Genomic DNA, 19,413 nt, shown 5'->3' on the forward strand with positions numbered 1-19,413 from the left:
TGAAAGACAAGACAAGACTGTTATTTATTCATCACAAAGGAGTATTTTTCTATCATCTCATGGTTGACACTGTTTACATACTAAGTCCAATGATCTGGTTATGTCTTCATGGTTGCTGCACCATGCATGAACAGGTTTGTAACAAATGGTACAAATGTGTCCTTCACCAACAGGGATACTCTGAGATGAACATACACTGCATGACACAACAGGGTCAGCCAGTACATGAAAACGACTATTAGTTTGCACAGCATTATCCACGGTTGCATTTACACTGTCTGTGGTGTAGAGTAAGTGCCACCATGTGCTACAGGTATCACAACAAATACTGTTTTCAACTGACATGTCAGTTACTTCTGGTTCCTCCAGTATAACTTTGTCACACTTTGGACACTGGTAGATATCCCTGTACCCCAACAAAACTGGCAAGGCATATGATTTGTAGAATAAAGTGATGTTGTTTAGAACCACACTAAAATATTATCTGTTAAACTCTACTCTTTTATACAATGGCTTGAGTACCTTTGTCCAGATAATAAAGTACTCATGATTTGGTTCCAGTCACCCACATTTGAACCTGCATCTGGGTGTAGTACTTGTGAGTGTGCTTTAATCTAGGGCTTCCATCTACTTCCTCCAAAAAATCGACACGTTTGTATGCAGCTTTCAGATTGATATTTTCTTCTTTGACTGAGAAAGGGCATTTTACTTCAAGTATAGCTGGACTGTAACAGTCACAAACAAACAAACCATCTGGTGAGGCAGCAAGGAAAGCATAATCATGCTTTACAAACAGACCACATTGTTTAAACCCATTCATCCCATTTGCATGTTTTGATGCCACATCAGACAAAAATGACTTAATTGCATCCTTCTCATGTTCAATCCCCCACTTAATTTGAGGCAAGTGAGAAATGTCATCACTTTTGTTCAAAATGTCGAATACCAGAGGGGTATATGTATTTTTGCCCCTCTTTCTAAACTTCAAAATTGATTCCATCTTTGTGTGATATGTATGGAAGTTCGAGGCTTTAATTCTGCCTTCTCGCTGATCAAACCACATCTTATTGCCACTATGTCCTCTTGTTTCAATTTCTACTCTCTTCACCTCATCATTTGTCATCTGACAATGTTCCAGAAATGATGAAGCTATCTCTTCACATGTTTTGCTCTTGTTAGTTTTGACAGACATGAAGGCTAAGGCTTTCTCTTTAAGTGGTCGAGGAAGCCCATCATCTTTAGCATGTTCAATGGAATTGAGGACACGAGAAGATGGCTCACATTCTTTGATCTTTCTAAGCAAATCAGATACTCTTTCATTAGTTAACACTCTGTAACAAGCTTTCCTTGGATCAAAGTGTTCCCTGAGTTCTTGCTCTATGGCAGGACCTCTATTAGTGTCCTTTCTTGTCTTCTTATGCTTAAAAAATTTTAGATTTCTAATTTGGCCTGGTGCCACCTCCTTCTTTGTTCCTCTGTTCCAGCCTTGAGGGATGCTTGTAAAGGCTGGTGAAATGTAGTCCTTCTTGAAAGCATAATTCACTTTATATAACAAGGCAATTACATGATTGCATACCTCACTAGTTCCTGCAATACAGGAGCACCATGATGTAAGGATTTTTGATTTAGTCTTTGGTCCCTCAGTACAAACCCACACATGATGAAGGTCATCGTTTGGTCTTTGCGAAGGAGAGACATATGCTTTTTAAAATAATATCTTGTCATTGCATGAAGCATGGTATAGTGTCTACAAAGCCACAAATTTAATAAGAATATGCCTTTTGGTCTTTATATTTACCTATGTAATCTACATCCACTGCTTTCACTCTTAAGATGTAGCTAAAAAGCATTCCATCATCTATATTTGGTCATTCATGGACGTTTTCCTTCCAGTCTTCTTTCTGAATAGAATTGGGGTTGGTGTTTATCCGATGTTTTTTTAGTCTCTGTTGGTACTCTTTCAATTTCCTGTCAATGTCTTCTTGAGAAAACTTCTTAGGTGCTTTCAGCTCATAGGCACCGAATGCACTCGCCACAAGTTCAGCTTTTTTGCCTGTCTGTTTCAATCCTTGCAGTGCTAAAAAATCTTTCAACGGAGTCAGGGTCCAGTTCAAAAAGTCTTGATATTCAAGCTTTTCTTCTGCTTGTCTCGGCATCGGCAAAAACGTAGAAAAATGCTCAAGTATGGCAAGTAATACCTTTTGAATAATATCAAAACCTCTCAATGTTAAAAAAATCAATAAAACTAGGAAGTAGCAAACACAGAACAGCTTGTTTTTGCACTGCAGAGTATGTTTGTCCCATGCCTACCTACCAGCAACTGTCCGCTCTCCAATTGAAGAAGAGACGGAACAAATTCATGCAGTTGAATTCTTGCCCATTTCAGATCATTGGTACATCCAAGCAACTCACTAGAGTGACTATTTCCAGTCTCCATGTTGGCAACTCAGCAATTACTCCCGTGTCATTTGCAAGGAACTTGGGTTCATGGTTTGATGCATTCTACCCCTCCATATCAAAAAACATTCGTAGAGTGCCTTGTGATATGAAGGGGTGGCTCCATATGAAATAGCACTCAACAAATGCAAATACCGAACGATAATCCATTCAGCATAGTTTTCATTTCGGTGAACATTAGTGTGCCTCTTGTGGATTATCCTTTCCAAAAAAAAATCGCCCTATCCCATACAACATAGTGTTAAGGCATCCAGAGAGATAAGAGTATCCTGACAAAGACAATCCAGGACAGACAAAAAAATCATACAGAGAACAGAATGTATATTATCATTGTAACAATAGGATTAAAGTAGGGATTGTTTTACGTCAGGTGACTTTACAAAAAAGGTCACGTGTGTGCAACAACTGAGCGAGGATATATGAACACAAGCTCCCAATACATATGCATTGAGTTCTGAGTGAAGCTTCTTGTGTCTTGCTGTTTGTAATCTTGTGGCTTGTTACATGGTGTCAGAAGTGGGATTCATCTAACAAAATGCCAGATCAAACACCTGGAACGCCCAGCACAAGTGCTAGCGCAGAACGATCGATCTCTCAGCTCAAACTGCCCAGCAATTTGGATTTTGGAAATCCCAGTGAGCTCCTACATGCCTGGAAAAGATGGAAAGAAGAAATTACCCTGTACATGGACTTGACAATGGATGGGAGAGAAGAAAAAGGTAAAACTCTTTCATTATACCATCAGCAACCAGGGAGGAGAGATACATGGCACACTGCCATTCTCCCACGGCCCAACCAAACACTCGCTCAAGGATGTGATCAATGCCTTTGAAACACACAGCAACCTCAAGAAAAACAAAACAGTAGAGCGTTATAAGTTTTTCACTAGAGTGCAAGAAGGAGAGCTGCTTAAAGAATTCATAATTGACCTGAAGATCTTAGCCTCAACCTGTAATTTTAGCACCCTGTGGGAGTCACTAGTCCATGACCAAATTATCTGTGGAATTCGTGACTCAAAGCTTAGAGGGGATCTTTAGAAAGTTGCCGACTTGGATCTTGATAAGTGCGTCAATGCCTGTCAAGCCTCCAAATTATCGAAAGAAAGGAACAGAGCATCGAGGCAACGTCAGAAACAGTCCATCATCTCACTAGCAGAAACAAAAAAGGAAGAGAAAAAAGACAAAAGAGATCATGGCAGAAGAGATGACAAAGATGTAAACCGGAAATTAATCCTAAAATGCAAATTCTGTAGACGACAACATCAGCAAGGAAATTACCCAGTATATGGTGTAGGATGTCAAAAGTGCCACAAATCAATTCATTTCGTTTCTGTTTGCATGTCTAGGAGGTTAAAACCAGTCCACACTGTGGAAAGCCATGACGAAAATGCTAGCAATTATAATAAAATCAAAACAGTAAAGTTGAACCCCGTTGACAAGATTAACACCATGGCAGCAAGCAAATTTCCAAAGCACCTCTTCGCAACAATAAATGTGGGCAAAACACCAGTATGCTTTCAGCTCGATAGTGGAGCTTCATACAACATCATCTTAGCAAAAACCCTTGAAAATTGCTTGGGTGAAGTTGAACTAAAGAAGACAACCAAAAGGCTTTCCATGTACAACCGCACCACAGTGCAACCGTTGGGACTTTGTCAGCTGGAACTCTACTATACCGAAAATAAGAAAGTGTATCAAGTGGAATTCACAGTCCTAGGGCAAAAAATGCACAAAAAATGGACCTCATTCAAGTATGTTTTGAAGACATTCTGTCCTTAGATCTTAGCTCAGAGGGCAAGCCACTTACCAAAGAATCACTTATTGAAAAGTTTCCAGATGTCTTCAATGGTACAGGTAAGCTTCATGGCCCATACCACCTGGAAATTGAAGCAGATGCTATCCCTGTTGTTCATCCTCCAAGAAAAGTTCCCATAGCCATTAAGAGTCAATGTCAGTAAGAATCGGAGATAATCCCAAAATCACGGACACAGCTCAAAATTCGTTTTCGCTGATACTTTTTACATTGATAGAGTATTGTATCGTAGTTAACAAAATAGGGTTAGTTTTGTCTAATTTTTGTGTTCATAAGGGGAATTAAAAAATATTGAAACTGCGAGAAAGTACCGTACAAAAATCGTATTACTTTTGGATTAATTGAGTCTAAAATTATAAGTGCAAGTGAGATTTAGCTTGGTATATCACTAATTCGCTGCCCTTACGTTATTTTTAAAGTTAACGGCAGTTTGGCAGTGGCTTATAGGATTGAGACTCCATGCATGATATCGTGACATTGATTTCCTACACGTCATGCACCAACCTTTGACACCGTTATTAGACTTCACATAACGTCGAACAACGTATGAGCGATTTCCGCTTTGAAATCCTCCGCTATATATTCCGTTTTCTTTAGAGGAAAGGACTTCACGAACTCTTTTTTTTGGACCGCACGAAGCCATTATGCAAATACAGAACACCTGTGTAAATAGTACATCGCGACTTCGCGGTTGTCAACACGGCATTTAAACTGAAACAATAAAAAATCTATGGCTAAAGATCCCTTCAAAACTGAGAAAACTTTGATTTGGACTGGCGTAAAGTCCCTTAAAATGAAAATTGGGATTGAGACTGGCATAAACAAGATGCATCAAAAATATATTTACGTTTGCAGCACTTGTTAATTGAATTACTTTGGCGTACTTACAACCAGTATTGTGTTATCATTGTTTCAGTCTACAAGTCTCTATCCAAAAAACTAATTTTCATCATAAATTTCTCAAGGAAGTAAAATAGCGCCGAGTTAATCGTTAAACGTAAACGTTGACTTACAATATTGAACGATGGCATGTACCTTCTCACTTTTGGTCGGTGGAGAATGCGGGGCTGATCCAAAGTCAAAGACTGCATCGCGTAAAATCGTACCCTTGGTATCATGCTCAAAGGATATATCGAGCCACAAAAAACAGCTTCAATTCAGTGGCTGCGAAACGGAAATTGAGCTTATTCTAGCCCGCAGTGGTTGTTTCCAAATGCCAGAAAATATCCACGACATGACTATCTGTCCGCTGCACTGCGTTAGTTTGGGTATTGGGTGGTGAAGGTCTAAGCAGGTATGCAGTGTTCCAGGCAAACTCTCTGGACACAGTGAAGAATCCAAGAAAAATGCCGAGCGGGGTTGTAGCTTGGCTCAGTCGAAGTACATATTGGAAGCCACTGGTGAATTCATTCCAGTTGGTTCAGGTAAATACAATCCTTCCTCTTTTGTAATACTTGCGGGAGTAAAACATTTGTTTAAAACGTATGACGTCATATAACACATCAAACATATCTCTGCCGTCGTTAAAATGGTGAGTCAGTTCAGTTAGCTTGGCCTTGCCCGTTTTATTGGAATGGTTCGGCTAATACCTTGGTTCCCTTTAAAATTTCCGTTTTGTTAATATATGAAGCCAGACGGACCCACTTGCAGAAATCTCTCCTCAAGGCAACCAGTATCTCGTCAGCCTGGTCTCTCATATAAACATAGCAAAAATTTTATAAGGACACAGGGTTTAAGCCGAGCCAGCCGGATAAAGCAGGCAAGCTGGGCTAATCGGGCTGGCTCACTTCAAATAAACAGGCCTTTAACCCTATGTTCACATTATGCAAGATATCTTTGTTCCGGCAAGAAAACCAAACCCAGGATAGGGCTTTTGCTCACACTCAAGAACTGTGATTTCGGCGCCATTTCTGGAAAGGAGCCAAGCTGCGCCTTACCGATTTCGAAGGGTAGCCTCGCATATAGTCTACGTAGTGGCGGTTTTTTGATGTGTGTTTTTTTTCTTCTTTTGTGCTTCGCAAAGTAAGAATTACAGCCAAGCGATACGCTGAACCAAGGTCGAAAAAGAAAACGATGAGAGAGGGGCGTGTGTAAAAATGATAAATGGTGTAGCAAGAAATCAGAAATGCAAGTGCAGGTGAGAAAATATAAAAATAGTGGGTTAGCATTTTTGTAATTTTTTATATTTTTTTTTTAGCGATTTGTACTAAGTGTCGAAAGAACCTGACGAAACAAGCAAATACCCCTGAAAGCAGTCTGCCACAATCAGATTTTGACGAACTTACAGAGCATTTAGGTGAGCTTACTCTGGTAAGTAAGTAAGACATTCTATGATTTACGTCTACAAACTACAAAGATCTTTCCTTGTAATATTAGAAACCGTACGCAGCTAGTTTGAATCCAATTTTGAGTACGTTCAAACTGTTTTATGTTTGTACTGACAACAATGAAACTGGAAGAAGAAGTATTTTGGGGTCTTACTTCAGACTTTTTAATTTTTTTTTTTTTAATTTTGTGAAACTTTAGGCAGAAACTGCAGCAGCCTAAGTAATTCATGTTGATGAAAGAAGAGAGAGTATATTCATACCAGAATCGGATTTGGAAGGTTCTGATTTTGAAAACACACCGCATAGAAGCCAAATAGACGCGGCAAAAGAGCCTTTAAAAAAGTTAAACGATTTTTTAGCCTCGCGTGATGTTAGCCCTGTTCGACATAAGTTGTCCGTTCCATGGGAAAGTGCTAACGAGCGCACAAAGAGAAGGTATTGCCGTAAAGCAAAACAAAGTGTTCAAGAGGTTCTTGAAGTAATTGCTCCAGGACAAAGTGATAAATTATTGACCACATTAGGTGAAAGCTTACCATCTGAGAGAATATAAGCCGAAGAAGAAATTTTACAAGCCTTAGCAGAAAGCTATTTAAACGCAACTCACTGGAGCACGAGAAGAAAAATTTTGTCCATCTTGGCAGATAAAGTATCGCTTAAGGAACTGACGCATTACATTCCCGGGGTGACGCCTTACAGATTTAACATCGCGCGGCATCATAGACTGTTACATGGTAGAGGTGCGATCGTACCTACTGATATCACTAGGTGTATGAAGGCTGATTTCGCCAAAGTTGATCATTTTCTCGACTTTATTACAAGTTCTCATATTGTACAAGACATGCCATTTGGAGAAAAGATGCTGAAACTTTCAACAGGGGAGGTGATTAAAACACCTAATGTCGTACGGATGCTAATACCAGAACGGATAACACAACAGTATTTTCAGTTTTGTACCGAGACCAATTTCACTCCGATGAGCAAGCGCACACAACTCCGAGTACTAGACGTTTGCTCTGCGTCAGTGTGCACCTCTCTGCAGGGCTTGGATAACTTCTCTGCACAAGGCAGTAAGGCAATAGAAGATCTTAGCGAGATAGTAGACAAGATAACAGATCAAGCAAAGTCACAAGCCTGGGCCAAGGAAATGAAACAAAGACTTCGGTCTGCCAAACAATATCTGCGGTCTGATTACAAGGTAAGGCTATCTTAATATTTGGTTATTCTTTTAGTAGATTATTAACTTTGTACTTTGGCTGGATTGACACTAAATTTAAGCGAATTGGTCATAAACATGAAAGTAAACTTTCTCTGGCTGCATTGTACTAACTAGTATTGAGGCTAAACCTCGAAACATTGATTAAGCGGAAGCTATCTTCACTTTGCGCCCTTTAAGTGGTTCAGACAAGCTTTAATAAGTTTCAAACTTCTTTTACCACTCTTAAAAGATTTTACCCTAAAGCAGCTGATATTAATAACGAAAAATCATAGTAAAAATTATGATGATAGTGATAACTATGATGATGACGACGATAATAATCTTTCACATTTTAGGTGCACGTTACAATGGAATCAGAAGTTGCCGATCACTGTTTAACGTTTTCCCTAAGTGATCCTAAAAATAGCTGTTTTCAAGGAAAGTGTAACCATAACCACGATGAGGTCTGCTACGAATGCAATAAATTAACTGGGGTTCTGTCTACCATAAAAGAAGCGTGCGCAGAACTTAAGTCTGAAGAAGAAAGAGATGACAGTATCTGTTTAGTGGCTCAAGCTGAAAAGGACATTTTGGCATGGAAAGCTCACCAACTCCGAACAGTTAACCAGGATCAAGCAAAACATGACGTGTTACATGTCATATTTCGGAGTTCAGCATTATTAGTTATGGACTGGGCGATGAAATTCTTACCGCGAAAGTTTTGCGAATCACAGTGTGAATGGTTCGCCAAACGTGGTATTCCATGGCACATCACAGTGGCTTTTACAAGATCAGAAGCAAATGCCCCACTTGAGAAGCTCACTTTTGTCCACCTGTTTCAGAGTTGCCCTCAGGATAGCATTGCAGTAACCGCCATTTTACAAGATGTTATCGAGACGTTAAAGGAGCGTCGGCCACAATTGCAAAAAGTGTATTGCAAACAGGACAACGCAGGATGTTATCATTGTGGGTCAACAGTTGTAGGAAGCAGGTTGAACAGTCTTTCTGATGTCAAGGTGGAGAGGTTCAACTTTTCAGATCCACAAGGGGGCAAGGGAGAAGCCGACCGCCAGGCTGCAACAATTAAAGGACATATCAATGTGTACTTAAACGAGGGGCACGATGTGAACAACGCTGCACAGATGAAAGAAGCCATTGAATCAAATGGCGGTATTCCTGGCATTATTGTGAAGTATGTGAAGCCTCCCGAACTATCTGCTGGCAAAAACGTGGTCAAATGGGACGGAATTAGTACGCTTAATAACTTCCAGTTTTGTCCAAATGGTATCACAACATGGAAGGCTTACAACATCGGGCCTGGAAAGCTGGTACCATGGAAGGACATTCAAACCGATGGTATCTTTCCTGCTACACTTGAAGTTTTGGAGCCTCCTGACACCCGCTCTCAGCAGTCAAGCTTTAGAAAAATCAATCCTAGAAAGGAAGTACAGCAAAAATCTTCGTCCGAACAATGGCTGAGTAGTCCTGACCAGCAAGAGACAGCAGGACAAGACATGGATGTAGAAAAAGAGAAAGAGGAGGTAAGTGGCCTTTTTACCTGCCCAGAAGATGGGTGTATTCAGACATTCCAGCGGTCCTCAAGTTTGCAAGCACATTTAGACGAAGGAAAGCACAAGCGTGCGCTCGAAAAAGAAACACTGTTTGACAAAGCCAGAAAAGGATACGCTGCGAGAATAACTGGAGAGCAAACGAAAGTTCCAATTTTTGGTTTCTACGTGGCATCAAAAATCTCAGTTGATAAACTACACTCCACACTTGAGATGGGATGGGCTCTTAAAACAACAAGGAGTAGAACCCATTTTACAGAAGAACAAAGAAAGTTCCTCACAGAACAGTTTCTCATCGGGGAGGAGTGTGGTAAAAAGGTAGATCCACAACAGGTATCGCAAGAAATGCGAAGAGTGAGGGACGAAAAGGCTGCTCGTATTTTCAGTGGAAAGGATATTCTTTTGCCACAGCAGGTGGCAGGATTCTTCTCAAGACTGGCAGCAAGGATTCGAAAAACGTCAGCAACATCAAACGAAGAAAGTGGAAGTGAAGACGAAGAGCAGTGTGTAGTCGAGGCAGAGGCCTTACATTCGCACCTAAGGGAAGTTGTCAGCAAAGAAATTGCTTTATGTCACCCCATTGTCGCCCTTTCCCGTAACATTTGCAGTTTGGTTCATACAAAGAAATTATCTACCTTAACAGTTGCAGTGCTAAGGGACATTTAGGAAGATATTGGCTTAAACGTGGATGATATCACGGAGAAACGAAAAAAGCCACTTATAAGTCGTATTATTCAGGTCGTTAAGGAGTGCTCTTGTGCTCGAGTGTAATCGACTAGAACAATCGGGCTAAGAAATTGTAAGCTTGTATCCTGTTATAACACCAACCTCATTCCCAGGGTTCTCTCCTACCGGGTAGGAGAGAACCCTGGGAACGAGGTTGTTATAATACGTGATTATAACTTAAGTTTTCAGGGAACACGGGTCAGGCAAAATGCAATGCCCTAATGCATCAATCAATTCCAGCTGCACCTAGTCCCCCCAGACACTGAGACCAGATATGCCCAAATAGAGAAGGAGCTCTTGTCAGTGGTTTTTGGGTTAGAGAAATTCCCTCAGTACACACATGGCCAAAAAGTTAAAGTACAAACTGACCACAAGCTGCTTGAAGCCATCATAAAGAAGCCTCTCCACATGGCCCTGAAATGACTCCAGCACCTGTTGCTACAATTGTTAGTATATGATGTTACCCTCACTTATAGATGTGGCTGTCAAATACAGCTAGCAGATACGCTAAGTAGAGCATACTTGCCACTCACTGATGCGACACCGTTCGAGATGGGAGTTCAAAGTGTAAACATGGTCCAAGATTAGCCACTTGCAGCAGCCAGACTGGATGACGTCCAAGCCCACATTGCCAAGGATGACACCTTACAAGTGCTAACCAGAGTAATCCTGGAAGGCTGGTCAGAAGACAAAACTGCCATTCCTGCTGCAGCAATGCCCTACTTCAGTGTTAGGGATGAGCTTAGCATCCAAAATGGGATAATCCTTTGTGGAGAAAGGGCACTAATCCCCAAATCACTTGGACATGATAAATTACGCTCAACTCGCTGACGGTTCAACTCACCAACACCAACTAGCTATGTGTAAAATCGAGTAGAAACATCAGCGAGTTGGTCTTCAATCCAGTACAACTTATCAGAAGTTAGACATATAGAAAAGTAAAAGATCTTTAGTAAAAGAAAAAATCGTCCAACAAAGTTTATAAGAACCTCATGGCGAACAAAGAAGGTTAACATCACCAATGACTATAACAGCTTCAGATGCAAACGAGATATGTGTGACAACAACACCATAAAGAGTCATCATGTGAATTGGTCAGATTTTTTTAGGAAAACTTGGCTTTCTAGTCAAGATCTTCATTACAAAAAAATTATTTTTATTTGTAACAAAGTTTATAAAGATCTCAAGGCGAATAAAACAAAATAAACATCAGCTATGACTATAAAAGCTTCAGATGCGAACGAGTTATTGTGTGACAACAACACTGGAAAGACTCATCATGTCAATCGGTCTTATTTATTACTCCGGCCCAGGAGTTATAAATTCGGCTCGATTTGTAGTTTTCGACACAAATCTGCATTCTTGCGCAATATTGTGACGTAATCCCAGTGCGCTTTGCAGGCGAGCTTTTCCATTTGACAGGCTTGTGTTTCTGTATGGTGCTCAAGCTCACGTTTGTTCAATTCGTTCAATTCGCTCAAGCTCACGTTTGTTCAATAAAAGGCACTGGACGTAGCCGTTCATTCCTGGCTAAAGGTAAGCTGTCTTGTGTATTCTTTGTTATTTTGAGTTGTGCTGTAGCTTTTTTCCAAACACTGCAACATTCTCTCACCGTCGAAAACAAATAAAGGTTGAATGCCAATGAATGCCTTGATACCTTGAATGCCAAACTTACGAAAGTACACTGAATGCCTGAACAAGAATCGGGATTAAGCTTAAACTTAAATGCACTACTTAGAACCTGAATGCCAGAATTCCTATGTAAACAACTTAGAAGTGAATAATGGCTGTAATTGTTGTTGCCCAGAGTCTACATTTACATCTGTACCTGGCAAAGACAAATCTATTTCAATAGAGGGCTGTAGATCTCGATATGCCGAGTTTATCCATGGTCATTGTGTCAAGGCTAGCTGCCATACAGTTCGATGTGATCGTGAACCAAGCAGAATTCCAGTGAAACGGCTCACTCGTGTTTTTAAAAAAAAGCAGGAAAATAAGGAGGCTAGTGAAAAAACACATCATCAAAAATATACCGCGGTCATCTCGAATTCATATTTATATTACATTTAGAAGTGCTCGTCCAACTGTTGATTTTAGTTATAACACCCATATGTTTCAGTGGAGATCTGGACACAAGGTTAAACCAAGAAAAAAGCGAGTTTTCGCATCTCACTTTGCTATAGCATCACGCAGAAGAAACCATAAGACTACTAACCTGAAGTTTAAGGTTAAGGAAAATTGTAGATTTCCAAAGGCAGTAAGTAAAGATATTTTAAAAGAACCACGTGTTTATAAGAATTTGAATCATAGGGTAAACTATTGCCAATCACTCCTTTGCAGAGATATAGAAAAAAATCCAGGCCCTGTCTCTGTTGTTCCCTCTCAAACACTTCATGCACCATATTGTCAAGGTAATGTTGCAGTGTTTGGTCAAAATGCGGGACAGCAATGTGCAGCCATGTCTTTATGTAGTCTAATATACAATGACAAGAAGTCAATTACTTCTGCAGAAGACTTGGTTGAAATTATGAACATTGGTAACAAACTGTATTCTAGTCTATCGACCATATCCAGAAACTCTTTCTTGATGTTAACAGAGTTACCTTCAATGATTATGGTGTTTGACACTAATTATCACCTCCAATATAGTGAAAGTTATACTTGTAGGTTACATGCGAACAGCAATTATTCAATTGAAGGCTTTCCTTACTGCATGCCTCTGGTTAGTGCTTTGCAAATTTTAATAGCAGAAACCTATAACTCATTCCTTTTGACAATACAGATTAATACTGTAGCAATTTATCGTACTTTACATGGTGCATATAAGGTATTTGATTCCCATGCTAGAGATTCATTTGGTTTGGCCCATCCTCAAGGAACTTGTGTTTTGTTGCATTTCCAGGAAATGAATAAATTAGTGGAATATTTTCAGAGTTTATATACTAATGATGCCATATTTGAGCTGAAAGGTTTAAACATTTCTGTATCAGAAATTGGAGTTCATGATCATAACAAGCCATTTTCATCAGAGGATCAAAATTTAACTTGTCAGACAGCTGCTGTTAATGAAGATATCACTATGGAAATTGATGCAAATATTAGTCTTTTAAAAAGAGTTGTGCCATATGCTTTTATTGTGTTTGTTTTTCAATTATTAAACCATGTAGTTATTGGAAGTCATTTACATTAGAAGCTGTTGTTGAACATGGAAATATATTTTATAAAGAAAACCTTGACACCAGTAACCAGTTCACAATTGATGGGTTACCACTTAAGCTTAAGATCTATGATGCTGATGTAGATGTGAAATACAGTTCAAAACATCAAGGAATCTTTTCATGTAGTTCTTTGTCCAGCAAACTAGTACTTCAGAGGTTAATTTTAGACAACAAAAATGTGAATACTGGATTTCTTCTATAGCTCTCTGTTTACTGTCTAAGTTGTGTAATTTGCCATACTGGCCGTGTTGCTGCTAAAACAAAGACAAAATATTTTGTAATGGAATTCCATGAAAATCAAGGACTTCAGGTACTTGAACATAATCATGTAGATTCCCTTATTGAAACTTTGTGTAAAATTGTAACAAAAAAATTCAACTGTCAAGAAATAGAGTACTGTATTCAATTTCTATTGCGTACGTCGCAAATTACCAACACTAAAAGGCAAAGGATCATGAAAAAGCATAAGACAACTTCACAGAAAAAGTTTACTGCTTAACAAATGCAAAAAGAACTATGGTCAAATGGAACCTCCTAAGAAAAAAGCCCACTTAGAACAAAAAGCTGCATATTACAAAAATGTGTTCTGTAAAAAGAGGAAAGGAACCAAAATAAACAAACCTTTCAATAAAAGAGCCAAACAAGTTCCAAAACATCAGAATAAAACCTCTCACAATGACTTGAATCATTTTATTTCAATCTTTCATAAAAAGATTATGGAAGGTCCATTCTACACATGTACTGTATGCAATAGACTACTTTATAGAAAATCAGTTACTCAAGTAAAGGAAGCCAAATATAGCACTCGCTTTCTTTTAACAAATAAGAAGCAGAAGCACTTGAATCACTGAAGAACAATCAGGGCAATATCATACGATCATATGATTCTATGAATGATCAAGAAAATGCAGATTTGCATTCAGACATGCCAGATGACTCTTTTCCAGAAGAATCATTCAATGAACAGCAGCCTTCACATCTTTCATCTGGAAATGAATCTGATCACCAAAGTACACTTCCCACAATAACAGTAAACAACCAACCAACAGATGTGTCTGATGACTGCGTCAGTCTGTAAGATCATTAAACAAAACACAACGTTATGCATATGACACAGTTCTGTCTTGGTGCAGAAGTAAAATTAAAAATATGAACAGTCTAAAGCCTGAAGAAGTTAAACCAATATATCTCTTTATAACTAGTGGTGCAGGTGCTGGAAAAAGTCACTTGATAAAAACAATATATCACACTGCAGCTAAAACTTTTCGACATGCTTGTAAGAACCCTGAACTACCAACAGTGCTTTTAATGGCTCCAACAGGAGTATCTGCTATTAATATCAATGGCACGACAATAAATACAGCTCTGGCAATTCCTCAGCAAACAAGTGACAATCTACCTGCAATGTCAGACCAAAAGAAGACTCAATTAAGACTGTCGTTTTCAGAACTAAAGCTTATTATTATAGATGAAATTTCTATGGTTGGGAACATTACTTTGCTTCACATACATCAAAGACTACAACAAGTTTTTGGCACAGGTAACTTGCAATTGTTTGCTGGCATAAGTATCATTGCTGTAGGTGATCTGTATCAGCTGCCACCAATACGAAGGAAACTGGTTTTTCAAAACTACAAAAATGACACTCATAATCTGTATCACCCATGGCAAGTTTTCACAATGATAGAACTAACTGAAATTATGAGACAAAAAGATGATCAGCCATTTACTGAGCTATTAAACAGAATTAGGACTGGTACTCACACTGAAGAAGATGTCAAGTGCATTAATTCAAGATCAGTCAGTCCATCAGACGATAATTACCCTTCAGATGCACTTCACATTTGGGCTGAAAATAACCCTGTTTCTGAACACAACAACAAACAACTAGACCAAATTTCAAAACCTTTGTTTGTACTCACAGCTGTAGATCAGTATCCACCTAACGTCACAAAACAAGACATTGATAGGTTGTTATGTAGAGGGAGATCTGAAACAGGCGGACTTGATTTTGAAATCCACATTAAAGAAGGTGCAAAAGTAATGCTTACAACTAACATCGATATTGCAGATAGACTTATAAATGGTCAGATAGGAAGTGTTGCAAAAATTATTGTTAATCAAGATAATCAAAAACCAACAGTTATCTTTGTAAAATTTGATTAAAGTTGTTATTAGTTTTAACTTGAATAGACAAAGAAGTTTTAACACACATTGAACTTGTTTTGTGAAGAGAACGAGCAGAAACCATACAATTCAAAGAAGGCGATGTCCTCAGCCTACAAAATGTGGTGTTGTCCACCTTCAATAACCAACTCAGTGTCACATCAACTTTTGAGACTGTCATTACAACACTAAATGAAGAAATGACAGTAGCCTCAACACAGCATCCACTGCCAAAATCCAATGTCATCTCTCTTCAGACCTTCATTGTTGCTATCAAAGAATTTATCTGCACATACACCTGCATTGACTGCAGGAAACAGATCGACCCAGGCGCATCCATGGAGAGTCCAACAATAACATGTCCAACATGTTCTACCATGTTCTTAAAGGAAAGTACACAGATAAGCAACCACTGCATGGTCCGCCTAAACAACAAGCAATGGTTTTCGGCACATACAGGAGTAAGTGTCTGTTTATTTAAGTAAACAACAGTATTAGGTATCCCCCACTCATACACTTTATACCACTTGCAAAAATTTACATAATTTTCAAATTTCTAAAAACCCTGCACAAACAAACTTTATAACACAACTAACACAGTTGACAGGGCTAATAATCATGAATCTATCTCCCCATATTAGGATTTTGTTCTTAATACTATAGTACACTATACTTGCAATGCACAGGGTTGGACATTAGCTACAGTGGTCTTGATTTATTCTCTTAACACAGACACAAGATCATCTAATAACATGTTTGAATAACAAAGTATTTGGTTAATGTAAAGTATTTCATTGATGCTTTACCAAATTGTTATCACGTTTTATTTGTTGTTTTACAAGAGATTTATATATATATAAAATGAAAAAAAAGTTAAACAGCTTAAGTAACTTGATTTAGAACAGTGGTATTGATTTTATTCTCTTAACACAGACACAAGATCATCTAATAACATGTTTGAATAACAAAGTACTTGGTTAATGTAAAGTATTCAGTTAATGCTTTACCAAATTGTTATCACGTTTTATTTGTTGTTTTACAAGAGATTTATAGATTTATAAAATGAAATAAAACTATTGTTCAGATTAGAAAAATGCAAGGAAAGACACCCTTTTTAGATATTCACCTTTTCCAGCTATCTATACCATCCAGTTCATGATATAAATCCAAATCTAAGGGACTGGTCAAAATAGTAAAAGGGGAAGGGGCGCTTGCTTAAAAACCCTTGACCCACCCCCTCACTTTGGATTAAAACTTTGGTGTTCCACCCCCCAAAGATGGCTGAAAATAAGATAAGATAAGAACCTTTATTTAAACACGTCGTATATATAATAAAAATATCTAAAATACAGTAAAAGAATTAAAAAGAGACTACTGGCATGACCTACCCCCCAAAACTCTACCCTAAGTAACAAAGGAGATACAGCCATGACCCACCCCCCAAAACTCTGCCCTAAGTAAATGTATGTCTCATTACGTTTTTCTTTAAATCTGCAGTAAAGAGTATTCTATACAACTCAGTAGTGTAGCAAGGTTAAATTTATTGTGGGGCCATCGTGACTGCCCCAGCTGCAAATTTTTAGCGGGGGGGGGGGGGGGGGCGCCGGGGACATGGGAGCTGTTTGAAATAGCAAATCCAGCCTTCTGAGAGAAATTTCCAGTCAAAACACCATCATCACCCACCCCCAACTGGGGCTCAACGAAGGGATGCCCCACCCCTTTGCGAAGGTTCAAAACTTGCTGATACACCCCCCTTTTCCTCCACCGCACCCCCAATACTTTTTTACAAGTCCCTAAAGACCCAACAGGACAAAAAACCCTCAAATTCCAACACAAATCTGATAATACTCCAACAGCTCATTGTTTATTGTCATATATACACACATTTGTTTAAGAGTCAATCCCCCCCCACCCAAACATCCACCCCTAAAATGGCCGGAGTGAACGCTCAACAGGCGTCTTGTTAAAGAAAACTTGGCTTTTTAGACAATATCTCTAGTAAAAAGCAATTATTTTTATTTGCAACGAACTTTATGAGGATCTCAAGGCAAATAAAGCAAGATAAACATCGCCAATTACTATATCAGCTTCAGACGCGAACGAGTTATTGCGTGACAACAACACAGTAAAGACTCATCATGTCAATCAGTCAGATTTTTTAAAGAAAACCTGGCTTTCTAGACAAGATCTTTATTAAAAAGCAATTATTTTTATTTGCAACAAAGTTTACATGGATCTTGAGGCGAATAAAGCAAGGTGAACATAGTCAATGACTATATCCGCTTCAGACGCGAATGAGTTATTGTGTGACAACAACACTGTAAAGACTCGTCATGTAAATCGCTCAGATTTTTTAAGAAAACTTGGCTTTCTAGACTCTTTCTTGAGATCCTTATAAACTTTGTTGCAAATTAAAAAAGAATTGCTTTTTACTAAAGATCTTGTCTAGAAAGCCAAGTTTTCTTTAAAAAATCTGAGCGATTGACATGACGAGTCTTTGCGGTATTGTTGTCGCACAATAACTCGTTTGTGTCTTAAGCTGGAAGCCTGAAATAGTTGCGCTATTTCTATTCACGCGCTTTTTTCTTGTCTTCGGATCAAGACGATCAACACAGAAGCAATGTTAGACCCGGTTGTACAACTTATCCAACGAAAGTCGCTGAAATATGTCAGCCAACTTCAATTCAAAGTAAGTTAATGCTTTTACAATTGTTTCCTCTTCAAATGCCGCTTTTTTGTTCAAGCGGTTGTCCTGCTTACAACTTGCGTTAGAATGCAATTAGCTTGTGGTAAATGGTGTATTCGATTGTAGTTAAATCTTTCAGCTTTCCATCTCGATGTTTCACAATTCCACCAGCTGTGTTTGTAGATGATCGACCTCCTTTCCAGCGCACACCTTACGTTTTCGGCCGACAGGAAAACAGCGTTTTTCCCGAATTTAACGTCCGTGGCATTGCCCCACAGTATCCACTGAATTTTCCTTTTGACCCCTCAACAGCAGCTTTGCCAAGACGCGATTTAGCTGTGGACCCAGCATATTCCGTTCCCAGATGAACGTAACGCAAGTAAAACATGGAATGTCTGAACTTATTTGTCTTTCTTATCAAATTGCAATTTGATTGACACTCTTTGGACAAAAATCCATCTGGGAAATGTTTAAGCCTACAAGCACAATTTACTATGGTCAACTTTTGTTTACTTACTTTTACCATAGTAAAAGCCCTTTACTACAGTTAAGTTTCTAATGTGACCTCAACCAATGTTTAAGCTTCTGTTTGATGTTCACCTATGTTCACCAGTGTTTTTTTTATTAAATATTGTTGACTTCTATAAGTTGTATTGGATTGAGGACCAACTCGCTGACGTCTCTACTCGATTTTATACGTCGGCAAGTTGGCGTTGGCGAATTGAACCGTCGGCGAGTTGACTGGATACCAACATGATATGCTGAGGCGGATCCATATGTCCCACATGGGTATGGAGGGGTGTCTATGACGGGCACAAGAGTGCGTGTACTGGCCTGCCATGTCCAGTGAGGTGAAGGACTTTATTCTGAAGTGCGACATTTGCCGTTCTGTTGACAACAAGCAACAAAAGGAAACTCTTATTTCCCATGATGTCCTTGACCGTCTGTGGGCCAAAGTGGGGGTTGATTTGTTCACGTTAAACCAGACCAACTACCCGATAACTACCTGGGAGATCAACCTTCTAGAAAACACTACAGCCAGTCACATATTCAGAAAGATGAAGTTTGCCCAACATGGTATTCCCGATGCCTGTGTTTCAGACAATGGCCCACAGTTCACAGCTCATGAGTACAAGAAGTTCAGCAAGCAATGGAAATTTGAGCTAGTCACGACTTCACTGAGGTACCCCAAAGGCAGTGGAAAAGTCGAAAATGCTGTCTGAGCAGCCAAACGACTGATGAAAAAAGTGAAGAACTC

General features: G+C 39.0%; 1 protein-coding gene and 1 pseudogene across 1 annotated transcript; one reads left to right on the plus strand and one right to left on the minus strand.

Moving 5' to 3' along the window:
* Nucleotides 1-57: 57 nt before the first annotated feature.
* Nucleotides 58-2,437, minus strand: LOC131781930 (uncharacterized; annotated as a pseudogene).
* Nucleotides 2,438-15,004: 12,567 nt separating this feature from the next.
* Nucleotides 15,005-15,469, plus strand: LOC136283817 (uncharacterized). The gene has a single exon (XM_066173106.1). It carries the CDS (start codon nt 15,005-15,007, stop codon nt 15,467-15,469), a length of 465 nt encoding a protein of 154 aa, XP_066029203.1.
* Nucleotides 15,470-19,413: the final 3,944 nt, after the last annotated feature.

This window comes from Pocillopora verrucosa, chromosome 10, assembly GCF_036669915.1.
Source record: "Pocillopora verrucosa isolate sample1 chromosome 10, ASM3666991v2, whole genome shotgun sequence".
NCBI classification, from domain to species: Eukaryota; Metazoa; Cnidaria; class Anthozoa; order Scleractinia; family Pocilloporidae; genus Pocillopora; species Pocillopora verrucosa.